The sequence below is a fragment of the Lutra lutra genome, chromosome 6, assembly GCF_902655055.1.
Source record: "Lutra lutra chromosome 6, mLutLut1.2, whole genome shotgun sequence".
NCBI lineage: Eukaryota > Metazoa > Chordata > Mammalia > Carnivora > Mustelidae > Lutra > Lutra lutra.
The window spans coordinates 53,940,526-53,958,120 of NC_062283.1; the positions used below are offsets into that span (position 1 = coordinate 53,940,526).

A 17,595-nucleotide genomic window follows, 5' to 3' on the forward strand; every position below is an offset into this window, starting at 1 on the left:
TAAACCTCAAATTAGGACCATACATTACACACTATATTTGGTAACATGCCCATTTCACTTAATGGCCTAAATTGAATATTTCCCCATATCACTGATGGGGAATGGTATGATTTTTCTAAAATATGATTTCATTGGCTGAACGGTAGTCCGTCTCATGGTATGTCATGATTTATTTGACCATCTATTGTATTAAAAGCAAGATTAGGCAGGCCAGTGTGTTTGGACACAGGAACCAGCTAAGAAGTTGGCCAGAAGGAGTGGCCTGTGTGTCAGACGGATACAGAGTGGGGAAGTGTCTGTGGGACAGGGCACTGTCTGCTCACTTGATGATGTGAATGGGTTAGAGAAGACCACGTTCTCTGTCTACTCTGTGCTTCAGGGCCAAAGCTGTGGAGGCTGGAGGCTGGGTTCATCACTTTTTATTCTGGGTTCCTGTGTTCCCAGGATCAGTGCAGAGACAGGGTGGAACATTCTGTAAGAATCCGAATATTTGGGATGCCTGGGTGGCTCAGTTGGCTAAGTGTTTGCCTTCGCTCAGGTCATGATCTCAGTGTCCTGGGATCGAGCCCCACACCGGGCTTTCTGCTCAGAGGGGAGTCTGCTTCTCTCTTTGCCCTTCTCCCCCACTGCTTGTGTTCCCAATCTCTCTGTCTCAAATAAATAAACAAAATATTTAAAAAAAATTTAAAAGATTTTATTCATTTGTCAGAGAAAGCACAGGCCAGGGGAAAGGCAGGCAGAGAGAGACGCAGACTCCCCGCTGACCAGGGAGCCTGATGTGGGACTTGATCCCAGGATCCCGGGATCATGACCTGAGCCGAAGGCAGATGTTTAACTGACTGAGCCATGAATGCATCCCAATAAAGTCTTTTTTTAAATAAAGAATCTTAAAATTTCCACTGTACCTCTTCTGCTGTGATGGGACAGGGTATCCAATGTTTGGGAGGTTGAGATTGTGTCCTGGAAACATGGCTGACTGCATGTTCTTTGAGCTGGGGTTAAGTTCTGTCTGGAGTGGCACTTCTGGATGGTTACTGTGCTTAAGGCTTTGTTTTTGACCTGCCACAGCTCTGTGCCCACTGAAGGAGGACAAGAAGGATCTGGGGTGGTCCAGGTGACAACACAGAGGATACAGAAGACAAGCCCCCCTTTAGGAGGATACTTCCGCATCCAACTTCCTACCACAGAGATTCCTGGTAAAGGGACAATTGGAGGGCATCAGTGTCTCATTTTCATTTTTAGGGGCATTCTCGGGCAAACAACATCCTGAGAGATTGTCAGGCAGGGTGACAGCCTTAAAGCCATTTTGTTTAGTTTCCAGCATTTGAACATGGCCTTCTTAAAATTAAAGATCTGGACAATAATGATACCATATCATTTAATAGGATCCCAACTTTTTAGTTTTGTGGATGTGGAAACTGAGTGGAAACTTCCCGGGATTGTCATAACAAATCACTGCAACCTTGGTGGGTTCAAACAACAGAAATCTGTTCTCTTGAATTTCTGGAGACCAGAAACCCAAAATCAAGTTTTCAGTGGTGCCACACTCCCCCCCGAGGGCTCTAGGGGAGGATCTCTTTCCCAGCTCTTCCAGCTTCTGGTGGCTGCCCATATTCCGTGACCACATCACTCCCACTCCTGCTGCCGTGGTCTCATTGTTTCTTCCTCTTCTGTCTCAAAGACTCCTCTGTCTCTCTCTTATAAGGATACATAGGATTGCATTTAGGGCCTACCTGATAACCCAGGATAAGCTGTTCCTCTCAAGATTCTTAACCACATCTTCTGCAATATAAGATACACTCTTTTGCCTTATAAGGAAATAGTCATAGGTTCCAGGGATTAGGACACTGATGTCTCTTTCTGAAGACCCATGGGGCCCAGTATGGCAGGTCTGGATATGAACTCGGGTATTTGATTATTAGGTCAGTCCTCTTCTCTCTAGAGTTTCCTAGGCCAATTTCTGTGGTAGACATCATCCTTCCAAGTCAAACTCCATGGTGACACCATATGCTATTGAGAATTTGAGTGGTCATAAAAGTGTAGAAAGAGCTTTCAGATGTAATTGGTGTGGAACCTTTTCTAAATCCTTAAGAATACACACATTTCACAAAGGATAAGGAAGAGAGGTGATGGCACTATTTATTTGGTAAAACCCTAGGAGAATCAGAAGGGAGGCTCAGGAGAGGTAAAGTGTGGCTGTATAAAAATTGGCACGTGGCCCAAAAGTCTCTGTCCTCCCAAGAAAAATGATGGCTGGGCTTGCAAGAATCTTCTCGGGTGGGAGGAATGGGGTTTTAACTCCAATTGGGCCACTTAGGACAAACTGAAGGCCGTGGGCTATTGGAGTCTGATAAATTTGGGTGAGTAAGTGACAGCGCCCTGTGTCTCTGAAGTCCATCCCTGGGTCATGCTTCCCTTCTCATGAGCTGCAGCTTGTCTGTAGATACTCTTCCTGCCATCATGTTCTGTTGTGATGCCCTTCACATCACTGCCAAACAATCCAGGGAAGTCAGCCTTAACTAGGACTTGGGAAATGGTAATGGCCTCACATTATCTAAATGTGGAACAACCTTTTTTAAAAGGAGAAGAATTTTGTTTGCATTTTAGAAAGACAGTGGTCTTTTCTTAACCCTCCCAGACTGTGTGGACTTCAAGAGGAAGACCCTTGGAGTTAGAAGGCATTTTGGGTTAAGTGAAAACCCGTCTTGCTTGATTGGCCTGCTTCTGAATCTTGTTGGGTCTCATTTTCTTCATTTCTAAAGTAGGCATTAGGATACCTAAATGGCCCACCTCCTGGGACTTTTGGGAGTAGCTAATGAAATGGAAACTTTTGGTAAAGCAAGAACCAGGGTTCAAACACGAGCAGGGCTTAAGCACAGAGCGCTGTTATTTTTCTGTGGGGATGTGGAATGGGGAAGCAGGTGGTTGGGCTTAAAAGAATTCTAATAGAGAAACCAAAGTTCAATGCCAACATTCCTCAGCTGGGTTGGCTAAGTTTTTATGGGTGTCAGCTGCTGTGAGCCTCCCCCACTCCCTGTGAAAGGTGGCCAACTTTTCTCTGTTCACAGGGCCAGCTAAATTTTTCCAGGGAAAACCCACCATTTAATTAAGCTTTCAGGCATTACCAAGGGGTCTGGAGTGTATATTTGGAGTTGACAGTAGAGAAGGCTTTGTCTGATGGGACGATGCTCTCCGCTTGCTCTGAGATGGGACACTGATTAAAGGTATCACAATATAAAAAGTAGGCATCTCCTTGTGTTTGCCTTAGGAAACACATGGTTAACTGGGCTGGGGTTTCACTCAAAGGCACATTTTTTTTTTTTTCAGTATAAAGTTCCTTTTATTTAAACAAGTGTCAAATATTAGTAATAATACAGGATTAAGAGTGGTTAATTAACAACTGAGAAATTATAAGAAAAACATCATTCTGTTATAAAATATAGCATTCAGCAGAGCAAATTTCAAGAGTGAGGATATACACCTATGCTTCAGAACAGACTAAACAGCACAGCCGAGCACGATTTGAGTCAAAGAAGCAAGGAAAAAAAGGAGGGAGGGGCCATAGGAGGCAGAGTATTGAAGCTTTTTTATTCTAGTGTCCCCAAATTGACTGTGGAAGTAAAAAGTTTCTACATTAAAAAAGTTTATATAAATTACATGAATTGCAATTTTCATAAAAGTCAAAATGAAATGTTCTGCATAGGACAAAAGATATGCCTAAGCAACATATCATATCTGCACAAGGCCACTGAATGTCATGGATATTAATAACAAATGAAAAAGCTTAAGTCTATGACAGACTAAGCAAAGATTTGTTTGGTATTCTATAAGCCCAAGACTGTAAACTACTCTTACTATACAAAAGCTCTAATGACATACAGAGTTTTGTGTAGGAACTCTTGTGCTTCTGGTTGGCACATCATCTACTTTTTAATATGTGAAATTAATACAGACATTTGTGAGAGGTTGTGCAAAACTATTGTATTTACAAAAATGGCACAAAAGTGAATTCAACAGTCGATCCACATGCACACTTCATTCACATCTTCAACAAAGGATATTCTAACACTACAGAACTGAGTAAGAACACTAGCTTCAACAGCAGCTGTTAAGCACTAGAGTCACATAAGTTACACCAGAATGGGCAAATATTGCCCAAGTAAAATCTATTGTTAAAGCTGAAACAGGTTTAAGGCCATTCAAGTTCAAGCACAGAGAAACAAATCTTTCAAAACCCCATCTATTTTTGTTTGAAGAATGTGACCTTCTTTCCAACTTGTGGTCTTAAACTTCTGTTTTACAAAATCCAAAAGGAAAATACAGAAGAAATCAATACAATAAAGGTTATATTAAATAAGAGTAACATACAAAGCTATAATTAAGATGAATTAAAGAAAGCCAAAAGATTACAATTGTAAAACTTGCTTGTTACTTGTTGAATCAGTCCTATACTAGAAGTTAGGTAATATATACAACTATTTTCAAGTAGATTACTTTATGTTGCTCTAACATGTTCTCTTTATCAGTGCACTGTTAAAACTAATCAAAACTCTACACACGAATATTCCCTTACAATAGCAGCACACACTACCGCTACCTGCAAAGCTGTCATTCTCAAATGACTTAGTGAATGAAAGGAAATAAAAAGCAGAGAAGTAACATATTAAGGAGAAATAATGGGAATTAGAAGATTCATGCAGTTCAGCTCTTTTAATCAGCCAGCCAGCTTGCTAGCAACAAGGGATGGTTTCCGTTGAGGAAGGTCCTGTGGAGTGGGAATGTGGTCACCAGTGACCTCTGTCTTATCCGGAGCTGCAGTAGGAAGCTGCTTGTTCTTCATTTTTGCTTTAGCCATGTTGTAATCCCCAGAATCAAAATATTTTTGCGCTTTCTGTAATCGTTTCCTTAAGAAATCTGAACCTCCAGGCTTTTGTCCCAGATGAGGATACCTTGCTTTTAATTTTGCTTCTTCAGCTTTCTCTGGACTAGTCACTTTATCTTCCATTTCCTTCTGCTCCTCCGCGGAGGCTGCCTCAGGTACTTCCGCGGACATACTGCTCCCTCTGACCCTTCTCCTCCGGTTCTGCGACTCAAAGGCACATTTTGAACTTGAGGGTCTCCTCTATAATTAGTGGGCTTCTTTACATTTATTCTCTGTTATTTTAATGAGGAAACCCGGTGTGGTGGAGTAATTAGTATCTTGTATGTTTTATATCAAAACCTTATTCCACAGATGTCCCCGTGCATGTATCAGCTAGTGACCTTCGCAAGCTTTTACAGAACAATGCTGATAACTTCACATCTAGGTACCTCAACGCCAGTGACTTCGCTGTGACAGAGGATCTAAAGTCTTGCTACGAACATGTGTGGACCCTCTCCTGGTCCACCCAAGTTGGAGATTTGCCCAATTTCATTAGGGTATGTATGCTAGTGCTGTGGATTTGACATCCAGGAGCAATTTTGTTAAAAGAAAATCAGAATTATATGGGTGAAAACTGTCATGAATTATTAATTTTATTCGAATATTCAAATATTTGGGAAGTTTTCAAGGCATGTTTTTTAAATCTCATACGTTCAATTGCTGATAAAGCAATTTAAACCCAATGTCTTCTTCCCTAACTCAGTGTAGGTAGAAGTTGTTGGTCAGTGTCCATCGTACAATGATTCTACATCTGTTATTGGATAATTTAAGCAGATGTGATTGACTTAGATTATCATGGAGGCAGATGGCACAACAGAAGGAAGTTTCGAAAAGGATTTGCTGTCTCTGGATAATGACAAAACCAGATGCTCTTGCATATTTAGGGTTTTAAAAAATAATCTAATGATCATCTAGCATTTGGTTATTATAAAATGAAACCCAAGATAAAATTTTATCCCCGTTATATGGTATTGGGTCATCTGGTTTTCAAACAGAATACTGGGGTAGAGATGGAGGATGGACGAGAGTCATCTCATAGCACTTTTCCCCTTACCTTTTATTTTATTATTTTGGATTGCAAACATATAAAATAGAAAAGCACATAGAAAGAGAATATCTCAAGACAGAAGATTGTTTTTTGTGCTTTTTTTTTTTTTTTTTTGCAGCTCTACTGGCACATAAATATTCCTCTAGTCTACTGGGGCTTTCATTAACTGTTACTTACAGTTAGGTTTCTAGGCTTCACCCCAGTGTCACCTTCACTTTCTAGCATCTGGTTACCTGAAATGTGAAGAGACCCTTTATCATGAGGTTTAGACTTCTATTAGATTAGACTTCTGTTCTGTGACAGAATTCACCAGAAATGTAACCATCTCAGGTCTCTGATGCAAATCTGACTGGAGTGGACCCTGCTGCAGCCATGCGTGTGGTGTATGATGGTGGAGTTTTCCTTGGACCCATATTTGGAGACATGTTGGTTACCACCAACCAACACTCTCAGGTGAGAGTGCATGGGCCGCCCAGAGTACAAGCACCACTTCCAAGGGTCTCAGCCCAGTATCCTGGATCAGTTTTCCACTCCATAAAACAGAGACAATTATGGCTGTCCCCTTTTTACTTCCACAGTGCATGAAAAACACTTCGAAAATAGAAGCGCTTTGTAAACACAGTATCCTATTATTATAATTATTGATGCTGTGATTATGGTCCCCAAAATGGTGAACCTCGATAGTCACATAGGATTTGTTACCTCCACGCAGTGGCACTGGAAAGTAAATGAGCTAAGTCCATGCCTTTTCTCCTTAAAATGTCCTTTTATCTTTTCCGTCTGCCCATAGTCCTGTTATAGGTCATCTGCTTTGAATTTGAGAAAATTTTAAAATGTGAAAACTACAAAGAATAATGTAACCAACACCTGGGTATCCAAACCAAAGGTTAATAATGGCCACCATTTTGATAGATTATATTTTTTGTGTGTTTATGAATAAAAGAGAACATGAGAAATAACATTGAAGTGTTCTTTATCATGTATGCCTTCATGCCATCCCCACACCCTTTCCCTCCATAAGCAAACAGTATTATAAATAGAGTGTGTGCTTTTAATCCATATTTTATATGTAGAGCATCAAACAGGTCCTATTTTTTTTCACCATCTCCACGTATGGTAGAGTTCTACCACATTAACATTAGTAACAGTGAAAGGAAGAGTCATGTAGTCTCTTATTGGGGACCTACCATTTTAGAACAAAAAGACCCCAAACCAAAGGCCCAGGTAGACTATTTTCCAGTTGCATATCCATGTAGTACAATGCAAGGAAGGTGCCTGCTTTGTTGGCATGTACCAGCAAAGAAAAGACTTTTCACAGATATCTAGTTGAACATAATCTAGAGTGATAAAAGTCATTGGATAGTTTGAATTTTCTTAAATTTACTACAGAGAGGAAATTTACTCAAGATTTACCATATTTGATTATAGAAATGTTAAGTTTCAGCATAACAGCCATCATTTTAAGAAAGCCTAACATGCTTTGAATCATTCATTAGGGTTTGTTACTGAGAAATAGAAGAGTCAAACATGTTAATTTGGGCAAATTTCATAAGTGCTTTCTGAGTACTCTTGAGCACATGAAATGCATACATTTGCCTTTAATTATTCTGCCTTTTTTTCAGGTGGTTGTGCGTGTGAATGACATACCTGCCCATTGCTCAGGTTCCTGTTCTTTCCAGTACCTCGAAGAGTCAACTCCCCAGGTCCACTCAGTGTGGTATTCCCTTGGTATGATTTGTGAGTTGGCATTGAGACGGTCATGACTTCAGGCTCAGTGATTTCTTAGAGGCCAAGTACCTGGTGATGGGTGGACAGGAGGGGCATCCGTTCATGGGGTGGATATTAAGTGATACAGCAGTAAGTATATTTTTTGTTCAATCTAAATAATATGGTTATGGTTTGAAATGGAGGCAGGTGGAGGTGTTTTTTGTTTTTGAGAGCAAAAGAGACTGCACACCTGAGCAGGGGAAGGGCGGGAGGCGGAGGAGAGGGAGAGAGAGAATCCCAAGCATGTGCCATACTGAGTGTGGAGCCCAATGTGGGGCTCAGTCTCACAACCCTGAGATCATGACCTGAGCTGAAACCAAGAGTGAGACACTTAATCAACTGAGCCACCCAGGTGCCCTGAGACAGTTGGGGATTTGATGACCTAAAATGTTTTATTCTCTTTGTCCCCTGTTTTGAAATGTTTATTTTGATTTTTTTTTTATCATTTTTTTAAGAGTTGAGTAGTGTTCTCTTATTCCTAGTTTGAGAAAACTTCAGATGGGGGCTGTACATTGCAATAATAAATATAGATGCCCAATACTGGAGTCATCATTCAACTCCTTGAATTTGGGGAGGGGAAGGTGAGAGGGAATGAACATTTGACATTAGACAGAGTTCTCTTAAATGGAGTTACAGCATTGAGAGATGACTTTGTTCTTTTACTTATTTATTTTTCCTTCTTTAAGATGGTGACATCCACCTACTGGTTTATATTTTTGGAACTAGTTTCTCTGGGGACCCCAAGGCCGTGGAGGTTACGGTGAACAAAACGATCTGCAGAGTTCTTTTCTCAAACGAAACAAACGTGGTCTGTCAGACAGACCTGCTGCCGGTCGGAATGCATCAGCTCTCCGTGGTGGTGAGGCCTTCTGGTCGTGCCATCAACGCCAGTGGAGAAGCCCTCTTCCTAAACGTGGAGCCCAGACTGGTTGCTGTGGAACCTTCCAGAGCTTCAGAGATTGGTAATCTGGGGAGCGCCCCACCCAGCACCTGACCCTCTGATGCTAGCATGCTTGCCGAGATGCAGGAATGCAGTCGTGTCACGTGATAAATTCCATACCCCCTGTGGGTCACAGGTTTTGTTTTCGGTCATCAACATTTTTTTCTAATGACCTATAGACTTTTGAGCCCTTAAATGAAGTCACTTGCCACATAAAGGATCATAGCTGGCTGAGGGTGTCAGGCATAACTGGGTCAGTCACTGGGGCACTGGAACAATTTGGTCCAGGGAAAACAACACTAGGTTGGGAATTAGGACACGGGCCTGGGTTTTTGTCCTGCGGAAGTCAGATGTGTGACCTTAGGAGTCTCGATTACTTTTATGGGAGGCAGTTTCCTAATAACAATGACGGTAGGCATGGTATCATTTATTGAGTACCTCATCTGGGGAGTTGCACTCCCTAAGTGCCTAGAGCTGACCCAAAGATGGAATTCCTGTCCAGTTTTTTGAGGTGAGATGATGGTGGTTTGAAGAAGAGTGACTTGTCCAAGGCTTTCCAAAGGGAAGAGGGAGAGTTGGATACAAACGGGGATTTTCAGTAGCTCAGCCTCCTGCTTCTTCTAAGCTATCCTGCTGTTTAGCTATGCGGTGGGCCTAATGATGCCTGATTCACCAGCCTCCTACTTTTGTGTGAGATTAAAATGAGTGAACAGATGGGAAAGGACCTTGAAAAGTAAAAACATTTACAAATACAAAGTATAGGTCTTATGTACACAAATGTTTGTGGAGTGAGGTACAATTGGGTCCTTGGCCAGCATGCAAAGCCAACTACTGTCTAAGCAGGAGGGTAGACCGAGGGCAGTGGGTCTGATCGACACTGACCTCATGGATTGTAGGTTAGTGCCATGGAAACCAAGGATCTCTCCATGCCTTCTGAGGGACGCAACCAGTTAAAAACAACCCAGCCAGGTTGTAACAATGTCAGGAGCACCCACGCTTATATGTGTTAATGTATGATTTTAGAGCATAAAACTACTTTCCTTAATGTCTTGGATCTTTGTCATTTTGTCATAAAATAGTTTTATTTTCTTGGTCAAAGAACTGTGGCTTAGAACATTCTTTTATAATTTTTTTTTTTTTTAAAGATTTTATTTATTTGTCAGAGAGAGAGGGAGAGAGAGCAAGCACAGGCAGACAGAATGGCAGGCAGAGGCAGAGGGAGAAGCAGGCTCCTGCTGAGCAAGGAGCCCGATGCGGGACTCGATCCCAGGACGCTGGAATCATGACCTGAGCTGAAGGCAGCCGCTTAACCAACTGAGCCACCCAGGCGTCCCTAGAACATTCTTTTAAAAGCAGCATTTCCTGCCACAGGCTCATTGCTCAAAGGCACAGCTCACTTCTGGCTTGACTTTGCCCAGCAGAGTGAATTGTGAGGCCCTGCCTGCCTCATCTCTGCACAGAAACAGGGCAAGCTTGTTCTTAATTTCTCGGTGGTTTCAAGCAGGGGCCAGATGATATGGGGTGCTCAGGGTGAAAGAGCATATTCTCTCTGAACTCGGTGATTATTGGTTTGAATTTAGGGCTTAAAATAGTGGCTTCAGGGAATCATAAGGGGCTTTGATCTGAGAAGGTTGGCTTTTGCCGTTCAGGTCACACTAAGCTGCTCCAGCTCCTCTCCACCCCCCACCAACTGGATTGTGCAGACCTCGAGCGCCCACCTTGTCATCCTTACTTCCCCTCTGCAGAGTGCTTTGCACAGGCCGGGGTTGTGGGGGCAACTCTCCTGTTTTCTTGGGGCTGAGGGTTTCCAAAGACATGAGACTTTCAGTTTTAAAATGAGGTTGTGGAACTTTTGGTGCTGAAACTCCGGAAGGTCCCAGGCAAAGCGGGGTGAGTTGGTCACCCTCTCGATGTGCTGCACCGGGAATCTGTCCATAGTGCAGGGATCTGTCCGGGAGAATTTGCTTCATCCTTCAATACTTTAGTAAAAGATGGAAAACTCCAAGGAGGGCTAGTGTCTGGTGGGTGCAGGTGAGCTTTTAGTAAGACTGAGGGGAAAGGGAAGGAGGCAGAGAGAGGCTCTAGCTCCTACTTTTCTAACTACTGGATGTAAACTTTCCCTATTAACCCTTCCTCTGCCCTGCCACCTACCTAGTAGCAACCAGTGTCAGTCAATCAGTCAGTCAACCAATCAATCAACATTATAAAGCCCATGCTCAATGCCAAAGATCTTGGCTCCAAAGCGTGGTTTTGGACCAGAGGTATCTGCATTGTCTGGGAGTTAGTTAGAAACACGGTCTCAGGCTCTACCCCAGACCTCCTGAATCAATTTGCACTTTAACAGCATCCTCAGGCAATTTCTAGGAATAGTACAGTTTGAGAAATGCTGCTATGGAGAGTTTAAAGAGGACCAGGTCGAGGCCTACCACAAAGAATTTACAGAATAGCTTTATATGTAATGAACACATAAAGTAATGTAATCAATAACATTCAAAATCACCACTTGCCCATATGCAGAAGCACACTTGAAAGGGTTTTTTGTTTTGTTTTGTTTTTGTTTTTGTTTTTAACAGAGGGAGAGAGTATGGGAGGGGGAGGAGTGGGGGGAGAGGGGGAGAGAGAGAATCCTCAGGCAGACTCTCTGCTGAGTGTAGAGCCTGACATGGGGCTTGATCCCTGGACCCTGAGATCATGACCTGAGCTCAAATTTCCATGACCTTGTCTTCCAGATCACTGATACATTCTTCTGCATCCTGTAATCTGTTGATTCCCCCTAGTGGATTTTTAAAAATTTCAGTTATTGTATCCAACTTTGATTGGTTTTAAAAATATATTCTATTTCTTTACTGAAACTCACACTGAGTTTTTCCATTCTTTTCTCCAGTGCAGTGAGTATCTTTATGATCATTACTTTAAATTCTTTATCAGGCATATTACTTATCTGGATTTCACTTAATTGTTTACTGCATTTTTTTCTTGTTCTTTCTGTGGGACTTGTTCCTCTCTCTTCCCATTTTGGATGACTTTCTATGTTTGTTTCTAGGGATTAGGCAAAATGGTTACTTCTCTGCAGAGTTGGGTATGATACCCCTTATGCAGACTGTGTGTGCTTGGAGTTTTGCTGACAGGAGCTGTGGACATATATGCTAGTTACTCTTCTAAACCATGACTTTTTACAGAAAGAATGAAGAAACAAGTAATAATAAAATTAAAAAAATAAAAAATAAAAAAAATAAAATGGAAGAAGAAAAAAGAATAAGAAAGAACAAAACAACAAAATAAGACAAATTTTCAAAAGTAAAAGTACAATAAAACAGTATAAATTAAACCCCGCCCCCCCAAATCCACAGCTGGTTTCTGTGCCCCAGCACCACAGGATGGCTGGCACTGGCTCACAGACCCTGGGCTGGCTGAAGTCACAAGCTCGCCAAGGTGACGGAACATTCCAGCTATGTTGTCTGGACCCTACTCTGGTCTAGGCTTTTATTGTGGGGTGGGAATGTGAGATGTGTTCTTCTCCAGTCTCTGTGATCTGAAGAACTTTCTGGCACCAACCACTTGGCAGAGTTTTAGTGTTGTCTCTTATATGCTAGTTGTTCTTTTAAACTGCAGGTTTTTCTGTGTCCCCAGAGACACAAAACCGTTCCTGGTTTTTCAGTATTCCTCACCCCAGCCATTTGCAGCGTTAGGGTGGAGGTCTTGTTACTGTCTTTCTATATCTCTTTCTGTTCTCTTGCCATTCTCTCTGTCTTTGGTTGTTTAATAGCTATTCACTTTGCTCTCAGTTCTTCTTCAGGAGGAATTGTTCTATTAAGAGATGTAATTTGGTCTGTTCTGTGGAAGAGGCGAGCTCAGAGTCTTCTTAAATTGCCGTCTTGAATTGGAACCTATTATCATTGTGATTTTGATTTTGATTTTCCAAATGACTAATGATGTTGAACATCTTTTCATGTCCTTATTAACCATTTGTGTATCTTTGGAGAAATGCTTATTCAAATCCTTTGACCATTTAAAAAATTGGGTTATTTGTCCCTTTATTATTGAATTGTAAGTGTTCTTTATATATTATGGATATGAGTCTTTTGTCAGATGTATGAGTTGCAAGTATTTTTCCTATTCTGTAGGTTGTCTTTTTATTTTCTTGATATTATTCTTTAGAGGACAAAAGTTGTTTTTTAAAATTTTAATTCTCATGTAGTTAACATACAGTATTGTATTACTTTCAGATGTAAAATACAATGATTCAACAATTATATATATTAGTGTTCATCATGATAAGTATACTCTTAATCCCCTTTACCTATTTCACTCATTCCCCCACCCATCTCCCCTCTGGTCACTGTTTATTCTCTATAGTTGAGACTGCTTTTTGATTTATCTTTTTTCTCCTTTGTTCATTTGTTTTGTTTCTTAAATACTGTACATGAGTGAAATCATATGGTATTTGACTTTCTCTGACTGGCTTATTTCACTTAGGAATATACTCTCTAGCTCTGTCCATGTTGTTGTAAATGGTAAGATTTCATTTTTTATGGCTGAATAATATCCTGAGATATCTATCTATCTATCTATCTATCTCACATCTTTATCCATTGATAGACACTTGGGTTACTCCCATAATTTTACTATAGTAAATAATACTGCAATAAGCATAGGGGTGCATGTATCCCTTTGAATTAGTGTTTTCATATTCTTTGGGTAAATACTCAGTAGTGTGATTACTAGATTGTTGGTAATGTATATTTTTAATTTTTAAGGAACCTCCCTACTATTTTCCACAGTAGCTGCACCAATTTTGCATTCCCATCAATAATGCATGAGGGTTCTCTTTTCTCCACATCCTCATGAACACTTGTTTCTTGAGTTTTTGGCTATAGCCATTCTGACAGGTATGAGTTGGTTTGCATTTCCCTGATGATGAGGGGTGTTGAGCATCTTTTCATGTGTCTGTTGGCTGTCTGTATGTCTTCTTTGGAGAATGTTCATATCTTTTGCCCATTTTTAAATTAGATTATTTGCTTTATGATGTGAGTTGTATAAGATTTTTTTTTAAGATTTTATGTATTCATTTGATAGACAGAGATCACAAGTAGGCAGACAGGCAGGCAGAGAGAGAGGGGGAAGCAGTCTCCCCGCTTAGCAGAGTGCCTGATATGGGGCTTGATCCCAGGACCCTGAGATCATGACCTGAGCTGAAGGCAGAGGCTTAACCCACTGAGCCACCCAGGTGCCCCTGTATAAGTTCTTTATGTATTTTGGATACTAATCCTTATCAGGTATGTCATTTGCAAATATCTTCTCCCATTCAGTAGGTTGTTTTCTTTAGTTTTGTTAGTTGCTTCTTGCTATACAGAAGCTTTTTATTTTGATGTAACCCTAATAGTTTATTTTGCTTTTGTTTCCTTCAGGAAACATCTGGAAAGATGTTACAGCCAATGTCAGAGAAATGACTGCCTGTTCTGTCTTCTAGGATTTTTGTGGTTTCAGGTCTCCCATTTAGGTCCCTAATCCATTTTGAGTTTATTTTGTGTATGCTGTAAGTGAGTGGGCCAGTTTCATTCTTTTGCATGTAGCTGTCTGGTTTTCCTAACACCATTTGTGGAAGAGACTGCCTTTTCCCCATTGCATATTCTTGTCATTTTGTTAAAGACTATTAACCATATAATTGCGGGTTTATTTCTGGATTTCTATTCTGTTCCATTGATCTTTCTGTCTGTTTTTATGCTAGTACCATATTGTTTTGATTACTACAACTTTGCAATATGACTTGAAGTCTAGAATTGTGATACTTCAAGTTTACTTTTTCTTTTTCAAAATTGCTTTGGCTGTTCAGGGTCTTCTGTGGTTCCATACAAATTTTAGGATCATTTGTTGAAGTTCTGTGAAAATGCTTTTGGTATTTTGATATGGATTGCATTAAATCTGTATATTGCTTTGTGTAGTATAGATGTTTCAACAATTTTTTTTTATTGTGTTGTTAGTCGCCATAAAATACGTCATTAGTTTTTGATGCAATGTTCCAAGATTCATTGTTTATGTACAACACCCAGTGCTCCTTGCAATACATGCCCTCCTTAATACCCACCACCAGGCTCCCAGTCCATGAGCATGGACTGTCTTTCTGTTTGTTTGCATCATTTCAGTTTCTTTTTTTTTTAATCATTTTTTCTATTTATTTTCAGCATAACAGTATTCATTGTTTTTGTACCACACCCAGTGCTCCATGCAATCCGTGCACTCTCTAATACCCACCACCTGGTTCTCCCAACCTCCCACCCCCCCCACCTCTTCAAACCCTTCAGATTGTTTTTCAGAGTCCATAGTCTCTCATTGTTCACCTCCCCTTCCAATTTCCCCCAACTCCCTTCTCCTAACTCCCCATGTCCTCCATGCTATTTGTTATGCTCCACAAATAAGTGAAACCATATGATAATTGACTCTCTCTGCTTGACTTATTTCACTCAGCATAATCTCTTCCATTTCAGTTTCTTTCATCAGTATTTTATGTTTTCAGAGTATAGATTTTTCTCCTATTTGGTTAAATTTATTTTATTAATTTTGGAGCAATTGTAGATGGGATTTTTAAAAAAAATTCTCTTTCCATTACTTCATTATTAGTGTATAGAAATGCAATGGATTTCTGTACATGATTTTTTATCCTGCAACTTTACTGAATTCATTTATCAGTTTCAGTATTTTTTGGGTGGGGTCTCACATTTTCTATCATATCATCTGCAAATAGTGAATGTTTTTTTTTTCCTTGCCAATTTGGATGCCTTTTTTATTCCTTTCTCTTGTCTTGTTGCTGTGGCTAGGACTTCCAATACTATGTGAATAAAAATGGCAAGAGTGGACATCCCTGTCTTGCTCTTGACCTTATAGGAAAAGCTCTTAACTTTTTAGTAATGATGATGTTAGCTGTAGGTTTCTCATATAAGCTCTTTATTATGTTGAGGTATGTACCCTCTAAACCTACTTTGTTGAGGGTTTTTATCATAAATTGAGCTGTGCTTTGCCAGATAGTTTTCTGTGTCTATTGAAATGATCATATTGCTTTTATCCTTACATATATGTGGACAAAATAATGTAACTTCTTAGAAGTAGAATTGCTGAGTCAAGAGGTTATGTACATTTAAAATTTTGATAATACCAAAATATCCTCTTTAGAGGTTTTATAGTTTATTCTCTGTGTAGCAATATATATGACTATATACTTATCCCATCTTACCAACACAGTGTGTTACCAAACTTTTTGATATTTGCTCATTATATGGAAGAAAAATAACATTTCATTGTAGTTTTACTTTGCATTTAATTTGCTAAGAGAGGAATTAAATATCTTTTCATAAGTTTAAGAGGCATTGCATTTTCTTTTCAGTCACCTGTCCATCTCCTTAGCCCTCTTTTTTTTCAGTTGGATTATTTTTCTTTCTTACTGATTTTAAGAACTTTAAAAAAATATATTGTGGATATATTGTGGATATAAGCCCTTTATGTGTTTGTCTATTTCTTTACTATTTTTATAATTCATTTTAAAAATTATTAACATATAATGTATTATTTGTTTCGGGGTACAGGTCTGTGAATCATCAGTCTTACACAATACGCTGTGGTCACCACAACGCATACCCTCCCCAACATCCATCACCCAGCAACCCCATCCCCCGACCACCCTCCCCTCCAGCAACTCTCAGTTTGTTTCCTGAGATTAAGAGTCTCTTATGGTTTGTCTCCCTCTCTGGTTTTGTCTTGTTTCATTTTTTTTCTCTCCTCCCCTATGAGCCTCTGCCTTGTTTCTTAAATTCTTCATATCAGTGTGATCATATGACAATTGTTTTTTTCTAATTGACTTTTTTCACGTAGCATGATACTCTCTAGTTCCATCCACGTCATTGCAAATGGCAAGATTTCATTTTTTGATGGCTATGTAATATTCCATTACACACACACACACACACACACACACACACACACACACACCACATCTTCCTTATCCATTCATCTGTTGATGGACATCTGGGATCTTTCCATAGTTTGGCTATTGTGGACATTACTGCTATAAACATCGGGGTATAGGTGCCCCTTTGGATCACCACATTTGTATCTTTGGGGTAAATCCTACTAGTATAATTGCTAGGTTGTAGGGTAATTCTATTTTCAACATTTTGAGGAACCTCCATACTATTTTCCAGAGTAGCTGCACCAGCTTGCATTCCCACCAACAGTGTAGGAGGGATCCCCTTTCTCTGCATCCTTGCCACCATCTGTCTTTTTCTGACATGTTAATTTTAGCAGTTCTGACTGGTGTGAGGTGGTATCTCATTGTGGTTTTGATTTGTATTTCTCTGATGCCAAGTGATTTGAGCACTTTTTCATGTGTCTGTTGGCCATTTGGATGTCTTATCTTCAATTTTATTCTCTACCTCTGAAGACTATTGTGGGCTTGCTCTGCCTCTTCAGGGCAAAATCATATATTTAACTTCAGGGTAAATTCCACCTAGTCATATTCTCCTGATAGATGTTCATCAGGTTGGGTAAGTTCTGCTGTCCCACCCTAACATGCCTGGGCAATATAACCTTGTTCCTGCACCCACTTCCCACTCTCAAGGTCTATTTAGTGGCTTCCCTGCCTCTCTTATATCCCCTTCTGGGGAAATGGCAGACTGGAATCATTGCCCTCAGGAAGAATAAGTGGGTCTTCTGTTCATTATCTTGATCAAGTGCTGGTCCTCCAAATGTGTGGCATAAGATCACTATTATTGGTGCCATACCTCTTCCTACCAATGTCTGCAGCAAGGAGACAGAAGTTTCTGTGTTTGCTCTCCAGTGGTTAGTATAGAAATCCTGATGGTGGGGACGCTTGTGTGGCTCAGTTGGTTAAGCAGCTGCCTTCGGCTCAGGTCATGATCCCAGCTTCCT

At 40.3% G+C, this 17,595-nt stretch overlaps 2 protein-coding genes across 3 annotated transcripts in view; one reads left to right on the forward strand and one right to left on the reverse strand.

Moving 5' to 3' along the window:
* The window catches only part of LOC125102236 (fibrocystin-like), an 85,923-nt gene that overhangs the window by 41,322 nt on the left and 27,006 nt on the right, over positions 1-17,595 (forward strand). For both annotated transcript variants that reach the window (XM_047733201.1, XM_047733200.1), the window contains exons 23-27: positions 1,069-1,196; positions 5,234-5,418; positions 6,300-6,422; positions 7,592-7,697; positions 8,423-8,698. In XM_047733201.1, coding sequence (XP_047589157.1) covers positions 1,069-1,196; positions 5,234-5,418; positions 6,300-6,422; positions 7,592-7,697; positions 8,423-8,698 — 818 coding nt within the window. The remainder of the gene's footprint in view (positions 1-1,068; positions 1,197-5,233; positions 5,419-6,299; positions 6,423-7,591; positions 7,698-8,422; positions 8,699-17,595) is intronic.
* Positions 3,569-5,094, reverse strand: LOC125102238 (cAMP-regulated phosphoprotein 19-like). Its single transcript, XM_047733204.1, has one exon. The coding sequence runs from the start codon at positions 5,051-5,053 to the stop codon at positions 4,715-4,717; it is 339 nt and encodes a 112-aa protein (XP_047589160.1). The 5' UTR covers positions 5,054-5,094; the 3' UTR covers positions 3,569-4,714.

Excerpts from the sequence above, each read along its gene's own strand:
- LOC125102238 (XM_047733204.1), bottom strand. The coding sequence starts at position 5,053 with ATGTCCGCGGAAGTACCTGAGGCAGCCTCCGCGGAGGAGCAGAAGGAA.